The sequence below is a fragment of the Tribolium madens genome, unplaced genomic scaffold (genome assembly GCF_015345945.1).
Source record: "Tribolium madens isolate multiple individuals breed KSU strain unplaced genomic scaffold, Tmad_KSU_1.1 Scaffold_97;HRSCAF=244;Tcas5.2_LG3a, whole genome shotgun sequence".
NCBI classification, from domain to species: Eukaryota; Metazoa; Arthropoda; class Insecta; order Coleoptera; family Tenebrionidae; genus Tribolium; species Tribolium madens.
This window is the reverse complement of record NW_025401069.1, coordinates 442,116-460,428: the sequence shown is the minus strand read 5'-3', so window position 1 is coordinate 460,428 and position 18,313 is coordinate 442,116. Positions and strand designations below refer to the sequence as shown.

The 18,313-nt window shown below is 33.8% G+C and overlaps 3 protein-coding genes across 3 annotated transcripts in view; all 3 read left to right on the top strand.

The window, feature by feature from the left end:
* The first annotated feature begins 5,335 nt into the window (after positions 1-5,335).
* Positions 5,336-6,206, top strand: LOC123014610 (transmembrane protein 70 homolog, mitochondrial). Its single transcript, XM_044413812.1, has 3 exons — positions 5,336-5,608; positions 5,657-5,899; positions 5,954-6,206. The coding sequence occupies exons 1-3, from the start codon at positions 5,402-5,404 to the stop codon at positions 6,146-6,148; spliced, it is 645 nt and encodes a 214-aa protein (XP_044269747.1). The 5' UTR covers positions 5,336-5,401; the 3' UTR covers positions 6,149-6,206.
* A 755-nt stretch (positions 6,207-6,961) lies between these two features.
* On the top strand, positions 6,962-12,321 carry LOC123014732 (catalase). The gene is made up of 2 exons (XM_044413980.1): positions 6,962-7,120; positions 10,721-12,321. The coding sequence occupies exons 1-2, from the start codon at positions 7,064-7,066 to the stop codon at positions 12,167-12,169; spliced, it is 1,506 nt and encodes a 501-aa protein (XP_044269915.1). The 5' UTR covers positions 6,962-7,063; the 3' UTR covers positions 12,170-12,321.
* A 2,003-nt stretch (positions 12,322-14,324) lies between these two features.
* LOC123014713 (deformed epidermal autoregulatory factor 1) overlaps positions 14,325-18,313 on the top strand; it is a 15,852-nt gene continuing 11,863 nt past the window's right edge. Inside the window, exon 1 of the mRNA XM_044413960.1 lies at positions 14,325-14,932. Coding sequence (XP_044269895.1) covers positions 14,340-14,932 — 593 coding nt within the window. The 5' untranslated portion in view covers positions 14,325-14,339. The remainder of the gene's footprint in view (positions 14,933-18,313) is intronic.

The window sequence follows — 18,313 nt, the reverse complement described above, 5'->3', positions numbered from 1 at the left end:
TTCTTTTGAATGGGTTTTGAGGGTTTTAAATTTATTGGTTGACTAGGGAATTGTTCTGTACCAAAAGATGTAGCGAAATTATTATTTTGACGATAAATATGGTTATTGCTAAGATTAGGATTATTATAGCTAAATGAGGATGATGGTTGTGTAATTTGATTAGTTTGAGACTTATTATATGTTTTAACATGATTGTTGGGTTTATTGGAATGTAACAAATGAGTGAAATTTTGTGTGTAACGGAAATTTTGTTCCTCTGTTACAAGTTGCATTGCGTTTTCCAATGATGTGGGATTTCTTAATCTTACAATACTTTGTAAATCTCCTGGTAAACCTCTAATGAATGATTTTAATGCCAATTGATCATATTGTTTTATATACACTGCTTTTGTTATATCTGGCATTTCGGTAGGAMTAAGACTGTTTAATTTCGTGGATAAATGACTACGTAAAATTTGAATTCGTTTTCCAAAATCTAATGGTGATTCATTTTTTTGTGGAAAAACTGTTATGAGATCTTGTTCGAGGCAATCCAAATTTCGTTGGTCTCCAAAACTTAATCGTAACGCGTTTTTTATAAGGGGCCATGWTTGTAATTCGGTTTTAGTACCWATTAAAATTAAAGCGYGGTTGACAAGTTTACTTATTACTACACGAATTAAATAAGTTTTTAATTCTTGTATATTACCATAAATTTGAAATAAATAATCACATGCATTAATAAAAATTTCGAGAGTATCTGGATTTCCATCATAATTAGGAATTGTATCAATATATAGTTTTAAAAGTTGAAGATTTGGTTGATTTGTATCTGGTGGAACCATATTATTGCTAATAGAATTTATTGCTTCCAATAAATCACTTAAATTATTCATAAACTAATTAATTAACTTCTTTTAATTTATTTTATTATTTATTGTTTTTATAGTAATTTCACTAATATACTCTTATTATTATCAATTTGTTGTTTGTTTAAAAAAAACTTTAACTATTGTGATTCCTAAACAGGGAATATTCAAAAGGATTGGTACTCAAATTCACTAACCTGGTGAATCCGGTACTTGTTTCGACCAAAAGGGCTTCCTGGGATTTTGACTCGATGCAAAATTTCTGGGAATGCTCTGGTCCTTCGGTATTTTTCAATCTTCTGCCTGGACGGGAAGACTTTCCTGGATCTTGGCACGATGCAAAACCTTCGGGAGAGCCTTCGGTTCTTTTGGATAGCGCTTAAGAAATTAAAATTTCAAATCGCTGATTTTTGCTCGATGCAGGAACCACGATCGCACTATCCTACTGACTGCGCCACTTATATATGTTTGAAATTATAATGAATTTTTAAAAACAAAATCTTTATTCGAACAGGCAGAGATTCGGAATTACAATTGTTACATCTTCTAATAATTACTTCAATTTATATACAAATTTTATGTACTTTTACTGATAACAGTGATAACTAATTATTTGTATTTATATTTATGTTCCCTTTGAACTCTAACATAACTTGCTTACCGTAAGCAGACCCCCATCACCGGTTTTATCTGATTTATGACCTTACAAGGGATGTTTCGCATCTATAAGGAAACAACTAAAAGTGCAAGCTGTAAAATTAGGTCATTTTAAGAATTGATGTAAAAGATGAATAAATTCAATAAGACAATGTATTTACACCAGATAATTCTATTTTTCACCAAAAATTAAGTCTAATTATTATGCGGAAATGTTAGGAAGCCCTTTTTTCCTACTGGATACCTGCTATGGGTTTTTTATCCGTTAGGGGTAGCTACTGATATTATGAAGTTTACAAAAGTGGTACTTATTGTCTTCATAACAAAATACTGTTTATTGCTTGAAGGTATGTAGGTAGAGAAGAGGCTTATTTTCCTATTTGCTGCTAAATAAATTTAAATTTGAAGTACCAAATGCGGGGGAATGCTACTTTGATTTCATATAATTCTAAAGGTAAATATCTACATTGTTTGAAAAAGGCTGTAAATCAAAAAAGTCCGGGATATTATACTACTAAATATGTAAATGCACAACAAAAAATAAAAGCAAATAATTTAAAACGAAAATTAAATAAAAATAATGACAACAATCTAGTAAACAGAAGAAAAATTACTGAAGAAGCGGATGGTGATTATGGTTGTGTTGTGCAAAGATGTTTTGAAAGTAATTAATAAAACTCCTGAAAAAATTCAGATAATTTTTAATCAAACAATTTTATTACAATCACTATTTACCAGCTTATGCTGAAATGTGTTTAAAAAATAGTTGCATTTGTAAAGTACACCCGCTTGTAACTTGTAACGTTAGTGTTTTTTATTCCATTTGTTACTGTGATAAGTGCTAAATAAATAAATAAATAATTCAGCCCTACAGGGTTCCTGCTTTCCGGTCGCTAGATCGGAGAGTACCCTGCTTTCCGGTCGCTAAATCGGAGAGTGCCTTGCTTTCCGATCACTAGATTGGAGAGTACAAGTCACAAATCGACAGTAATAAATGATAATAAGTAATTGTCAAAAAATTAGTACTTTGTGAAGTATTTTTGTCTCTCAAAATGTTTTTATTTTTTTAACTTTTTGTAATACACATAATTCCTAAGCACAAACCGTCCTCAGTGAAATTAATATAAATATCAAGTTTTTTTTTAGGATTACGTATTGGACTTAGTGCCCTTATATTAAACCTATCAATTTTTTAATTTATTTTTAAATAGATGAATAATTAAAAAAATGAAGTTTTGAAATGAACTAACAATTCTCTTCTTGAAATTGCAATTTTGACAAAAAAAATCGCATAATTCAAAAACAAAATAAAATTTCGTACTCAAAATACTATCACATTTTTTATATTACTTTAATTTATATAAATTATTATTTCTGGAGGCAAATGATTAAAAAAAACGCTTGGTTCCATACTTTATATTCACCCTGTATATGAAAATAAATATAATTTTATTGCGAACACGGTGGTATAAGGTTGCCTGCGAAAAAACGTTCATGAATGAGGGTTGCCGAGCTTTGAAATTGAAAAATCGGAGCAAAAAAGATGTGCGACAGAGAAGTTAAAAGTTAACTTAAAACTCAGTGGGACGTTGGAGAAAACTTTGAAAAAATATGGAACTACAAACTTATTTTATTAACATCTTCAGTTTTCATTATTTTTTAATGTTCCCATATTGGACACTAAATACCTAATAATTGTTTCATAACACAAGGATGAATAATTGCATTTTTAAATTTACTATTAAAAAACTAAAACTCATCAAAAAGTTAAAATTTGTAGATGTGCCAATATTAATAATGATAAACGTATTATCACTTATAATTACACTCAAGCTTTTTTCTTTGAAGTAAACTTGGCATTTTAATAAGAGTTTTGTTTTCTGGCAAAGGAAACAAAACTCGAATTAAAAATGCCAAGTTTTCTTCGTAAAAAAAAGCTTGAGTGTAATTCGGTAAGACAATTTAATGAATACGTAAATCACTAAATTAACAAATAAGGTGTAAATAAGTTTATTTAATTTAATGAAAAGTACTACTAGATTCAGACGCTTTCAAAAGCTAGGTTCCGTTTTGTCGCTGTAATAGTTAGGGCAAACTTTTGTCGCTGTCATAGTAACAAAAACACCGCGGCTTATGGGATTTTTACTTTTAGTGTATGAAAAAAATTGTCATTATAAAATATAAAATACAGAAATACATGTAATTTTTGATCGGTATTTATCGCCATCAAAGATTCAGAACATCGAGTCGACAAGAGTTCGATATTCCGTATAAGATTTCAGGACCTCAACAAATCAGGTCTATAAATTGTATGAAACTGTGGCTTGAAAACTACGCTTGGTTTTTAGATGGTTTTTTAAATGAACGGAATATTGTTCAGGTGAATGAAAAAGAAAACGAATTTTGCCAATTAGAAGGTCCATTTAATTTTGTTGAATTGAATTCTGCATAATGTTATCAGCAATGAAAAGAATTCGACATTTTTTAAGTATTTTTGTATTAGAATATTTTCATCATTATCAATATTGGCACATATACAAATTTTGATTTTTTGATGAGTTTTAGTTCTTTTAATAGTATATTTAAAAATATTATAATTCATCCCTGTGTTATGGAACAATTATTATTTAGTGTCCAACATGAAAACATTAAAAAATATTTAGAACTGAAGAAGTTAACAAAATAAGTTTGTATTTCCAAATTTTTTCAAAGTTTTATCCAACTTCCCACTGAGTTTTAACCTCTCTTTCGCACATCTTTATTTGCTCCGATTTTTCAATTTTAAAGCTCGGCAACCCTCATTCATGAACGTTTTTTCGCAGGCAACCTTATACCACCGTGTTCGCAATAAAATTATCTTTATTTTCATATACCGGGTGTCCCAGGCAGGCTTGGATATAGGAGATTAACATGGGAAATTAGTTTTTACTTTTTTCCGGCTGCAGGAGTAACAAAAATTAAAATTTGGTTAATGGAGCTTGTAGTGCTCGAAAAGGACTGTCTTATCGACATTTTTGTCAATTCTAATTAACTCCATTTCGGCGAAAACGGCTCTTGAAAAATTGAAATTTGAATTTGCCGGGTTAGCGTTACTAAGAAACGAACTATCAAGTCAAATTGTGACAAATCCTCCTTTGACAACAATAATGACTTGATAGTTCGTTTCTTGGTAACGCTAACCCGGCAAATTCAAATTTCGATTTTTCGACGGCCGTTTTCGCCCATATGGAGTTAATTGGAGAATCGACAAAAATATCCATAAGATAGCCSTCTTCRAGCACTACAAACTCCATCAGTCAGATTTTGATTTCTGTTACTCCTGCAGCCGGAAAAAAATAAAAACTAATTTTCCATGTTAATTTCCTATATCCAAGCCTGCCTGGGACACCCGGTATAATTTATTGCGCAAGCAGATCGGTGCAAATAACTACATCGACTCACCTGTTCATTACCTGGCAACCCAATAGTAGTGAACAGAAAAAGGTAGGCAACCCAATTTTTTCATATTCCTTAGGCTTCATACTTTCGATTGGTATTTAATTTTTCTGGTAAGCAAGTAGGTGAAGTAACAAAAAATTATTAATTTTTGTATTTTTAATAAATCATATCCTTGAACATATTTTTTTAGGCAACCCATTCGCGATACATTCCTTTGCATATTAAATTTGATAAAAATTAAGTTTCATCCGGTACGCAGATGGGTGAAGGTAGACCCTAATTCGTATCCTCTATAATTAATATTATCTAACAACGTTTTACAATTAATTTATTTTTGTATGTCGGCAACCAAATATACATCTTCGTTTGCTTGACAACCCACCATCAAACAATCAAGTGATCAACTGATCAAACCTGAAATACTTTTAGGTTATGTTAGGTTGTCCAAAATTACAAAAATGTCTTTAAAATCGTGTTTCGTTCTACTTCCAGGTTTGGTCAAAACCTTAAAACCTAACACAGTCAGTAATTTAAATCGACCATTGCTCAACCTCGTCAATAAACCCCAAAGAATTGCTTTCCTGTCAACTGAAAAGAAACCTGAAACGATTAACCAGAAGGAAATATATTACGGTATTCTGACACCACAAATAAAAGCCGTTAAGGTAGGGTTAAACTCCAAGTGATACCATTTTTAATTATTTGTGTTTTAGGTGTTTTCATTGTCTTCTAGTATTGTAGGAATTGTAGGCCAACCATTTTTATATAAAGCAATTTTATCAACAGGAAATGTTCCTGTTATCGTTGCTGCTTACTCGTTTATTGGATTTTTTACATTAGTGACGCCTTTTTTGCTTCATTTAATTACAAAGAAATACGTGACACATTTGTTATACAAACCTGAAACCGACAGTTATGTTGCAAAAACTGTAAACTTCTTTTGTGTCACAAAGGAGGTGAAATTTTGTTTAATTCGGTCTCAAATGGAGTAATAAGATTGTTTGTTGTAGACTGAATTCAAAATTGATGACGTGAAAGTTCCCGATGTTCCTGGAATGTTCACAACTTTATTAGCAAATGGAAAACCGCTCTTTTTTGATCCTAGGCTGTTCGAAAATCCCGAACATTACGCAAGGATTATGGGTTATGATAAACCTATAGATTTCAAATTGTATGAAACACCGCCCGTTGACAAGAAAAATTGATTAAAGTTTTAGTAAATTATCGTGTAAATAAAATAGTTAATATAAAATTGAAAACAAATGTTTCGTGACCTGTCCTCATCAATAATTTATGTCCACTTTTAATTTATTTTCTTTTTGAATGATTTCTGTGCAAAGAAGGAAATAAACAACACCAGTGGCGGAGCAATGATTTGGGTATTGCTACACAAGGCAATAAATTACCAAAATTTTGGGACAAGAAACAGACAAATGTCATGGTAAATAAAAATGCTTTGGCGAAAAAACAGAGTTTTTACTTTATGCTTGAAATATAAAACTTTTACTTTTAAAGGTAGTTGTTTCCAAATATTTCTACATCTTTTGTAAAACTTAAATTTACTTAAATATATGTACAGTTGCGCACATAGAATTTTGGACGATTTGTCATTTGATATAAAAATGTAAAACGGGTCTTACTACTAACCTTACTTTTGGTTCTTGTAATTTTTATCCTGATAGCTAAAGAAAAAATGACAACAAATTAAAATAATTTACAGAACTTATGTAAAAACAGGTATTGTTGACAGTATTGTTTCGGAAAATCGACGCCAAAAATAAATTTCAACTAAAACTTTCAAATTTTAGTTTCAAACATCAATCACAATGACAGTAAAGCGTGGCTTATATTGACAAAATGTCCAAAATTCCGTGTCCGCAATTGAATTACTCAATTTTCATAACTTATTTTGTCAAAAATAGCAGCGTTATCTACATTTCAATTGTTTTTTCTTGACCAATAACAGTCCTCTGTTCCGCCACTGGTAACCACGTGATCTGTAGGTCGTATGTCACGTTGATATAAAGAGATGTTTACAGCTTGATTTTGTGCATTTTTGTTGTTGCTACTGCGTTGTGTTTTTACTCGTGTTTATTTTTTTTCTTGTATTTCTGAACAAAATGTCGTTCGTAGATAAAGCCGCGAATCAACTCGTGGATTACAAGAATAGTTCAAAGGTAGGTTATTGTATTTTTTGTATAAATAGACTAGTTAGTTATCAATACCGGTGTTATCATGAAAGACATGCAAGTCATGAGGCACTTAAATTGGTAAAATAGGGGGCTAATTATAGTTGCATAGTTAAATGGAAGTAAATACAGTTATTATTGACTTTGATAGTATTCGTGTTTGTTGACGAAAGCAGCCAAGACGACATGATGGCATTGAATTTAAATTTTTTATGTTGTTGTTGTTGCATTTTTACTTATGCCTATCTGTGATGTTAATAATGAGATCCTCGTAATAAACTACTTAGTACATTATAAGAAAGAACACATCACAAAACTGGTTTCTTTCAAAAACCGGCTACAAAAACCGTGAAAGTTATTTAGTCTATGTCCAAATTAAATATGTTTTGCAATAGTCCAATTACAGATTTTCGATGAAAATGTGACGCTGAAAATTGTTTTATGACTCAGTATATAATAAATTTTTGTGTTTTAATATGTTAAAACATTCCTAAACACATTATTTTGCACACCAGTTTCAGTTACTTATGATTTTTCTTATTTTTATGTATAATTGTCAATTCTTTTCTATTTTAGCTTATTTATTAATCTTGTAAAAAAATTAAAAATCATAGTTGGCTGATTATTTTGAAATTTGGTACAGGGGTCTAAATTTTGATTCTAAACAACTTTTCTTAATAAGTTTTTGTCGTATTTGTTACCTAAAAGACAGGTTACTCTATAGAAAAATAGTTTTTTTTTTAATTTTCAAGGCATACTTGATTTTTCAAAACTAAAATTCTGTTAGAAATTAATCTTTAACCAAGCAGAGCTGATCCCCAAAAAATAAAAATTGAAATCGATTTTTTTTTATTTTTTACAAGAATTGTTTTATTAGATACAACTTGTCAATTATGATTGACAGTAGCTAAAAATAAGGTTAACACTCCTAAAGCATGCTTTACAATTTAAAGTCACTCAAGTGATATTGACGACTAAAGTATTTTGTCTCCAACTGTACCTTACATAAAGTTAAGAATTTTGTCAATGTTGACATTTAATGTGTTTTAGAAAATATTGGTTTTAAGCCATTATTTAACGCAAGATAGGTGTGCAAAAATTGATAAGTTTGACAAATATCTGACAGGCACACTGAAGTTATTCAAGACATACGTTCTTGGAATTTTCAGAACTCTTGACCAAACTTTTATTTAGATTCAGAATATTATTGTTTCTGATAATGTACAGTTACGGAATTAAAATTTCGGGCAGTATTGTCATTTTCTTAATGTAAACTCTAAAGCAACCTTTACATTAATAACCTCATTTTTGACTCTTGTCACTGACAAAAAAGTTTAATTGTCAAATGTCAGTCATGATGATAGTAAAAGGTAGTTTACAATTAACTTTATAAAGTGGCAGAAAAATACTGCCCGAAATTTTAATTCCCTAACTAAAAGGTTTTGTGACCTATTTATATTATATATCTATGTTATTTATTAACTTAGGCCGTTAAGGACTTAAATATTGTTTATTAATTGGAATAAACAGAATAAACTTTCAGTTTTACGTTGTGTTTTTACAGTTTATTAGGTACTTTTTATAAACATTGAAAAAATAAAGCTTGAATTAGCTCCAAATCACATAGCAGTATAATGATAAACAATTTAAAAAATAGTTATTTTTTTAATTATCATAATTAGGTATTTTTAGTTTATTTAATAGCTAACCTTTGTTACTATTTATATCTCTTGTGTAACCTTGCAAATGCAATGTATCTCATATTGGTGCAAATTGTTCTAATCGCTTGTATTTGCTACTTTAAAAATTCCAAGTCACCGGCACTTGGAATTAGACGTTTGAAATATGGTCAAAAGTCATACGTAATGCGAATTTACTCCACATGACTTATGTGGAACAAAAAACAACTTTCACCTAGAATTGCATAAGAATGCGCAGACGTTTAAATCAAACTCGCAAGTCATTGAAATTGGGTTGGAAATCAACAAACAAATAAATCATTAAAAAATTTAAAAAGACGGAATCTTTAAAGCATTCGGTGTAATTGGATTACCACAAATAAAACAATATCTTGGGTGTAATAACTAATAAAAATTAATAAGAATGCCCAATTAATATTATAGTGATGTAAAAAAAACAATTACGATAAAAGTAAAATAATACAAAATAAAGTTTGTTGGCTCATTCATTACAAATTGCATTAAAGTCTAATTTGGGTGAAGGCTACATAAATTGCAGAAAATTGCATCTCACACTAGACACAATAGTTTTTTACTTTTCCGCTAACACCTTTTGATATTTATGAAACCGCACAGTGACCCCAAAAATCGACTTTACTTTAAACAAACATCGATAATATTAGATTAGATAATTCATTTGTCGAAAAACATCTGTGGCCTCCCCATCGCGGTTTTTGGAGATGTGGGCAAAGTTTGATAGATGACATCCACAAGTGACGTTTGACCACAAACACCTACCACTTTGATAAACAATTTCAACATGTGAATGTCAAAATTTTTTAAATTCCGAACATCGTAGAAACGATCCAAAAGTATTTTTTTATTTTTTAGAATGAACAAGGTTTAATCGGAGCGATAGGTGGTTAAAGCCAACATAACATACCTATTGAAAAAAAGAACTAACAATCGATAAAAACGTGCAAAATATACCGTGCCATCAAATAAAAAATAAATTAGAGTAGGCGTCGATTAAATTCTACAGCTGGAAAAACATTGGCTGGGAATCTGGGCTAGAAATTTTTCATAAAAACTGAAAGTGAAAATGACCATCCACCGTTTTCCTCTTGTACAACAATAAAAATTTTCTGCTCTAAAGTGAACATTATTTCACTCAAAAGGAATAAAACGCAAACTTGTCAAAGTTTCCGCTGACATTTGATATCAAAACTCAGGATTGCCATCTGAAGGACTTTAATCACCGCCTACTCTAATTTTTTTTTTGATCGCACGGTGTATTTTTTTTGCAATACAGGGTGTTTTAGCAAAAATTTTTCGTTCAACATTCATTTCTTAATATGTTTTATGGATATAAAACACGATGTACAGGATGTCTCAAGCTTTATTTAAAATAAGAGTATTTTTTTCCATATTATGGAGGACCTATGTAGTCTTTCATATGTAATAGAAAGAATAAACTGAAATATTCTTAACTGCAACATCCGGTGTTCAGGGTGTTTTATTTTTTGACGTCAATTTTTTCATTTTTTGACATTTGGTTACTTTTAATGAATGCAGCCGACGTTTCAGAGCTGTCTTTGCCCTTAGTAATTTGTTCTGCGTAACGTAAATAAAAATATTTAAAACTCAAACAAAAACAGAGCCGAATTCTGGTCATTTGAGGTGTCACAAAGGTGGTGGTGCCATTTAAAATTTTGAAGGGGTTGTTTGTTTTGTACTACAAAGGGGGTTACGGCTATAACATTCAAAGGTGTCCCCCTGTAAATAAAAGTTGACCTGTCTCGGGATTTTCTAATTTTTGTTTATTTTATAAGATATCCAGGGTGGCTCGTTTTAAAAAAATGAGTCTGTATTTTTTTTATCTTACTAAATGTTTTACTTATAATTGCAGAATGATTCCGCCGCGACGACAGCCCATGGCACTCCAATCGGCGAGAAAGACGCCACCCTCACCGTGGGCCCCCGCGGCCCCATTCTCCTCCAAGACAACAACTTCATCGAAGAGTTGGCCCATTTCGACCGTGAACGTATCCCCGAACGTGTAGTCCACGCCAAGGGAGCCGGCGCCTTCGGCTACTTTGAAGTCACCCACGACATTACTAAATACACCGCTGCCAAAGTCTTCTCCAACATTGGCAAAAGAACCCCCATTGCTATTCGATTCTCAACGGTGGCCGGGGAGTCCGGCTCGGCCGACACCGTTCGCGACCCCCGCGGCTTTGCCATGAAGTTCTACACTGAGGACGGGATCTGGGATCTCGTCGGGAATAATACTCCCATTTTCTTCATTCGGGACCCAATTTTGTTCCCCCATTTCATTCACAGCCAGAAACGCAATCCCCAGACGCACTTGAAGGATGCTAACATGTTCTGGGATTTTATTACCTTGAGACCGGAAACGACCCATCAGACCATGTTCGTATTCTCGGACCGGGGAATCCCAGATGGGTTTAGACACATGAACGGGTATGGGTCTCATACCTTCAAGTTGGTGAATGCTGAGGGTAAATCCGTGTATTGCAAATTCCACCACAAGACTGACCAAGGGATTAGGAATCTCGATGTCGAAAAAGCCGCACAGTTGGCTTCGACTGACCCAGATTATGGGTTAAGAGACCTTTATAATGCCATAGCAAATGGTAATCACCCATCATGGACCACCTACATCCAAGTCATGACCATGGAACAAGCCGCTGCTTGCAAATTTAACCCATTTGACTTGACCAAAGTGTGGCCCCATTCCGACTACCCCTTGATCCCAGTGGGCAAATTCACACTCAACCGCAACCCGGAGAACTACTTCGCCGAAGTGGAACAAATCGCTTTCAGTCCGGCCCATATGATTCCTGGTATTGAACCATCACCCGATAAAATGCTTCTAGGGAGACTTTTCTCCTATGGAGACACCCATCGTCATCGTTTGGGGCCCAATTATCTCCAACTCCCGGTCAATTGTCCCTTCAAAGTGCGTAATTATCAACGCGATGGTCCCCAGGCGATTAATAATCAAGGAGGGGCCCCCAACTACCACCCCAATAGTTTCAACGGGCCTGATAGCGACTCGAGGGCGAAGGCTTTGAATCCGCCATTTGCTGTCTCGGGAGAGGCCAATCGGTATGATTCCGGGGATGAAGACAATTACAGCCAGTCGAGGGTTTTTTACCAGAAGACTTTGGATCAAGGAGCGAAAGACAGATTGATTGCCAATATCGTAGGGAATTTGAAAGACGCGGCTGATTTTATTCAAGAAAGGGCTATCAAAAATTTCACTCAAGTTGATGCAGGACTAGGGCAGAAGATCGCCGAAGGATTGAAGAAGCAAAAACGGGCTAATTTGTAAATTTGTTGTTTATTTTATGACGTTACATAATCATAATATGTAGACTATTTTTGTGCTTGTCATGGGTTATCTCAAGTATTTTATTTTGTCACTGGTGAGTGTTTTGTCGATACGCTGATGGTTAAATTTTTATAAACCAATATTAAAGACTATTACTGTGTTTTATTGAGTAATAAAATATGTTTTGTGCGATTATAACACTGGATTGCCAGTTACGTAAAACAAATGAAATGTTTAAACTGATAATTGACAAAAAGGTGTAATTATTGTCCTACATAAATTGTAACTACGAATTTCCAAAATCCAAATTTTGATTGTCAGTAACAAATGTGATTTTTTTTCGCTTGGATGAAGAATATTTTTGAAAAAAAGAATTTGTTTAATATTATAAACAATAAATTCCGCAGGCCATATCCCACAGGTTACGCCCCTGGAAAAATAAGAAAGAACAATGCCTATCACGTAGGCGTACTAGTTGAGGACGTATGTTACGTGCAAACCCATATGTCGTTTAGATGTTAAAAAAATATTTTACAAAATTTGAAATATTAATCTAAGCAAGTTGAATTATTTTATGAAACCTCTGAAAACATTCTGGTGAAATAAAATGTTTTTGGTATTTATTCATACATATCGTATATCAGGGTTTCCTGTCATATTTACCATAGAAATTATGTTGACATTTCTCAGTTGTCAATAAGACATTTTAACTCCCGCGAACACACGTTCTAAATTTCTACGCTTGCTTGATAGAAAAGGGCCTTTTGATCTCGCTATGTCTCTGAAAATTGAGATTAAAGTATAGTTTCAAGTCTCACCAACCAAAATTCAAAATGGTAAAAAAATTTAGTATTTTGATATTTTATTTGAAAACCTTTTTTACATTCTAAAAAAGCCGCCCACGCTTTGTAGTGCTTTGGAAAATAATCAACAAGTGACAAATTTAACTTTACACTAGTTGGCGTTTTTGACATTTCTTTACGGATTTTGCCAATATGATGACATTTTTCAAATGTAAACTTCCCACCAAATTTAAAAATGACACGGCTATTTTTAATGATATGCGAGCCTCAAAAAGCAGCTAGGTGTGAGAGGTTTGTATAGATCTTTTTATATTACTTTTTTCTATTTTATTAAAGTTTGTCTACCTAGAACTTGTGCCCCAGAGAAAAATTTCAAGTAAGATAAGATACCAGGAGCATGGAAAAAATGTTAAAAAAATTCAAACTGTCAAACAAATTTGACATTTATTTTTTGACATTTTTTTATTTTATTTAATAATACTGATGATCTTGTATATGTTTTTTTTTAATAATTATTTAGTAAAGGTAAAAAAAATTAACAAAAGCCACAAATAACATTAAACAGAGTTATAATTTAGAATAACAGTTTCCTTGTTTCCTCTTCTAATAGCCTGTAGCAGAAAAAAATTGAAAAATTATTTTTCCAACAGAAATAAATAGTCAAAGTGCAAAATTTAAAATCTAATAACTTCATCTCATAACTATAGATAAAATATTTTTATCATTTTCCTATGTTCCTGGTATATTGCCTTACTTCTAGGGTGAATAAAGAATGAAAAACTTGATTAATCTCAATTTTCGACAATGCTTTGAAACTCAAACACACCGATATGTTTTTGCTTGGGTCATCGTTATTATTTTAAAACCACTTATCAACTTGACCTTTAATCCCACAAAACGTAATTGATTTCCAGATATATTTTTTATTTTATCAGTTATTCTAGACCCATGGCACGATGTACCCATGGAAAAGTTGTCATGGAAACGAACATTTGTTAATACAGTTTCCTAGGTAGAAAATTAATTGGCAGTCAATAGCATTTGTTTTTTTTTTGTTTATTTTTCTTCAAAAATATTTTAATAAAAAATTGAGAATTTACAAAACTGTTTTTCTTTGTTTTTGTTCAGATATTAAGAATTTTACAAATGCGACGTTTACTCCTTTCATTTGCCTACCGTCAATGATAAGTGACAAATTATAAATTAACAACTTTTTACGTATATTGATTTATTTTTAAAGCTTTATTAGGTTGTTTTACGTCAGAGATCGGAAAATGAATTCATCATTTTCAGTAAAAATCCTTTAAAAATCCTTTTATAATGTGTAAAATGTGAAAATGAGGTCATGAAGGTGTATAGATTCAAAAATGGCGCGGCGCATGCGCAGCCTCGGCTACGCCGCCTGCATATCGGCGACTGTAGTAACCAATCGTGTAKCCGTCATCGTCATCACCCCAAGTGGTAAATTCGTTAAACTCTTCAACCTCCTCGAACCCGCTTCTTCCCTGAAATCCTTGGTAAACGTCGTCTTGGTCGCGTTTTGGTCCATGGAAAACTCAAACTCGGAAGGCGTCGTCCTACCGGACATTTCCGAAGCCGAACAGCTCACGAGYGAGCACGATGGCGGCGAGAATGGCGACTCYGTTGTGGACACAAAACATCCTCGCGTCTCGGCCGTCTCGGTGCGCCATGCGGGGGTGCCGGTGTCTCTGCCGGTGGGCTCGCTCATCACCAGCACCTTCAATGTTATCACCCAGGACCAACTGCCCCATTTCAAGCCCATGCTGTGTGTCGACAACAACGGCTACATCGCCACAGACGGCTCGGGGGCCGAGCTCAAGACCATCGTCATTCAGGGCGACGTCTCGGAGGCGGGGACTGTCTCCACGCCGGTGACGGTATCGGGGCCCAATCTGGGCTCATGGAACGAGGCGGCGAGTCTACCGGTACTTCCGGTGAGATGCAAGAACACCTCGGCGGAGCTGCACAAAAACAGATTCGGGTCGGGGGGCAGAGGCCGGTGTATCAAGTTGGGCTCGGCTTGGTACACGCCGAGCGAGTTCGAAGCGCTGTGCGGCAGGGCCTCGAGCAAGGACTGGAAGAGAAGCATCAGGTTCGGGGGCAGGAGTCTGCAGACGTTGATTGATGAAGGTATGAGCACTGATATGAGTTTTTGCAGGAACCCCTTGGCCAGTATTTCATGTCTTAAATAGAGTAAGAGTAGGTAAATTTGAAGTGGCACCCTTGCCCGAATGAACGGAAAAAATAGAGATTATGTTATTTTCGAGTGAAAGTTTAACAAAAAGTGGGACTTTCCGAGACATGTGGCAGTTGAAGGGGAAAATCAAAGGCAGGTCGTAGTGGTATTATACATTGATTTTACTTTAAAATTTTGAATGACTAATATCAAAAAATTTGAAAGCGAAATTATTGCCATTTTGCCAGATTAAATTATTATGTTCCAGAAAAGAATATCATTTAAAAATTCTTACCAGCTGTAGTATATTAAAGAATGGCGTTTCGTAAGGCAAGTTTTCTGGAACGAGTTCAGGTTTATAAAACGAGCACCGAAGCGCGAGTTCTATAATACGTACATACATAGATAGGTATATAGGGTGCGCCCCTACTGAAATTAGGAAAACAGGAAAAACTTGACTTTGTATCCCTATTTGATATAAAAAATTATATGTACACTAAAAAAACAAACTTAATGTGTTCCACTACTGGAATAATTAAATTCACAAATCAAAGAATTTTATTTTTACCAGGTCTTTTATTACGAATAAAAAAATTCATTTAGATTATTAGTACTAAATAAACTTTTGGCGTTTCTGTTAATAAAAAGTAATTACCTCAGAATATTTTTTAGATAAGAAAAAAACAAGCTTTTTAAAAATAGCAGCCATCTATGATTCTCATTTAAAAAAATACAAGTTCATCTTGTAAAATTGTTAAATACATTAATAAACTTTCCGTAAAAAACTGTCTGTATATCTTTATTTCAAATCTGTACCTTCTATAATAAGACGATTTAGATTTCATAGCGGGATGCGATTTTAACCAATATTATTTTCTTAAAAAATTAACCCCAGAATGTATCATTTGTTTTTAGCTAAACCTGTTAGTTTAGGAGATTCCCTATTCGGACATCCAAAATGCAGCACCTGTACAAAACATTTAACAAATTAGCAAATTCAACAATCAAACAAATTAAATGCGACAACATTGGAAACAAAAGAGCTAAGGTGCCTACATGATAATATGGAAATTGTCAGTTTTGTTTTATCTCAAAAGTCTTGAAAAAAAAAATCACATTTTTTTCTTGGTTCAAGGTTCAGTTACAACACCGATTTTTATTTGTTATTAATGACTGAAGTTGAGACTTTAGGTTGCAAGAAATGACCAGTTTTTACGTCTAAAAAATTTGTAATTTTAGTTTTAATTCCCTTTGATTGTGTCGAGCGATCAAGGTAATTTGTAATCGAGTCATCCTTGGATCCGAAAACGTATGTCCGTAAAATGTCAAGTCAACTGACAAGTCGAAAGGTAAAATGGCATGATTAAAAAGGTGATGATTATAATAACTAAATTTGTAATTTACCTTCAAAAAAGAGCGGTCCTACGCGTATTATTATACGTCAGCGACTAATTTCAGCCCATTTTGCCGTTTTACCTTTCGACTTGTCAATTTATTTGACGTTTCACGTGCAGTTGGACATACGTTCTCGGATACAAAGATGACTCGATTATTACAAATTATCTTGATCGCTCGATACCAATTTGCATTGTGATGGAAAAAAATCACTTTGTTGTATACGCTCCTGAAAATAGATATTTGAGCCCCTAAAATAAGTCTAATCCGGAATCAATAAAATAGTACGTAAAATGGTTATTTTAGGTACTCAGTCCCCAAAAACAGTTTTTCCGGGCGAAAAAGTCAATTCGGTTACTATGGTTCCGAAATTTTTTTAATTAATAAGAGGTGTGAATTCGTTTCTTAGGTGCTTTAACAAAAAAATCTTGTTTGTAACACGTACCTAACACGTTTTTGCGGTCTCATCTGCCATTCCAGACTCGGCCTCGCCTCGTCCGGAAACTGCAACGATTTGGTCATAAAAACTGTATTTTAAGTACTTGTAACAAAAATAACTATGATGTTTTAATTTAGGACGTATTTTTTGTAATCTTTAATTTAAGCATTTTCGATGAAAACTATGAATTTTAATGCTACCTCGAAAACTGATTTGCCTTAAAAGATTATGAATAGACAGAAAACTTAAAATCCAGACTTTTATTACCCACAAAGAAGAGTAATTATCAAATTCCATAGTTCATTTGATCACAGAGTATTTATAAACAGTGTGTATGTAAAATAATAGATCTGTAAAGGGTATTGTTAACACTACTTTAACGAAAGCCATAATGACTAACATGATTTTTTTAATTGCATCGTCATGTGTATAAATTTTGTATTATGCAGTTGCGATGGTAGAAAAACTCGAGTGTGTTCCATTGTGTAAGTTAATTACCTATTGTGAGCATTTTTCATATTTGAAATTGTAATTAAACTAAATTTGAATACAGTTCTATTTTAGTGAATTATTGGTTGCCTAATCAACTCGTATGATTTTTTTCCAGGTATCATCCTTCCTCATGCGACAAGTTGCACTTGCGCTGCCTGCTGCGATGATGAGTCGGCTACAGGTCCCGTCCGACTGTTTACCCCCTACAAGAGGAAACGTCGGAAGGACCACGACTCAAACAAACGCAGCTGCGGCGAAGACAGCGACGGAAATCAGCAAACAAAAGAGGAAGCCTGGCAGAACCTAGCCGAAGGCCTCGACTCCACCGACTACCAGTTGATGGAGCCAGTGGTCAACACTGACCCGACAGCCTCCTTGAAAAGACTCGAAGACATTGCGACACAAATAACGCGACTGGCGAGCGATTTCCGCAAAGGCGTTGAAGAGTTACGCGACGCGATTAGTAGACAATCGGAGAAGTTTCAAAGAGAGAAAGATGCAGCAGTGCTGGCGGCGCGAGTCGAGGCCCAAGTGGCTGCTTTGCAGCCAGATGGCAGCTCTGACACCACCTTACAACCTGCCTTGGACGACAACCAAAAGAAGGTAAWKCTAAAATTGGCAACRCCTCCRATAACTAATTATTTCTTGTTCCAGTGTGCGAATTGCAACAGAGAGGCTCTCGCCGAATGCTCCCTCTGTCGGCGGACGCCTTACTGTTCCACTTTCTGTCAACGCAAGGATTGGGTTTCGCATCAAGTTGAGTGTGTTCGAGGTGTAACAACGGATGCTAATTCGCAACAGTCGATTATGTTGATTGT

Coding starts and splice junctions, on each gene's coding strand:
- LOC123014610 (XM_044413812.1), top strand. CDS start 5,402: ATGTCTTTAAAATCGTGTTTCGTTCTACTTCCAGGTTTGGTCAAAACC. Junction 5,609..5,656: donor CACAAATAAAAGCCGTTAAG/GTAGGGTTAAAC, acceptor TTTGTGTTTTAG/GTGTTTTCATTGTCTTCTAG. Junction 5,900..5,953: donor TCTTTTGTGTCACAAAGGAG/GTGAAATTTTGT, acceptor TGTTTGTTGTAG/ACTGAATTCAAAATTGATGA.
- LOC123014732 (XM_044413980.1), top strand. CDS start 7,064: ATGTCGTTCGTAGATAAAGCCGCGAATCAACTCGTGGATTACAAGAAT. Junction 7,121..10,720: donor ATTACAAGAATAGTTCAAAG/GTAGGTTATTGT, acceptor TTATAATTGCAG/AATGATTCCGCCGCGACGAC.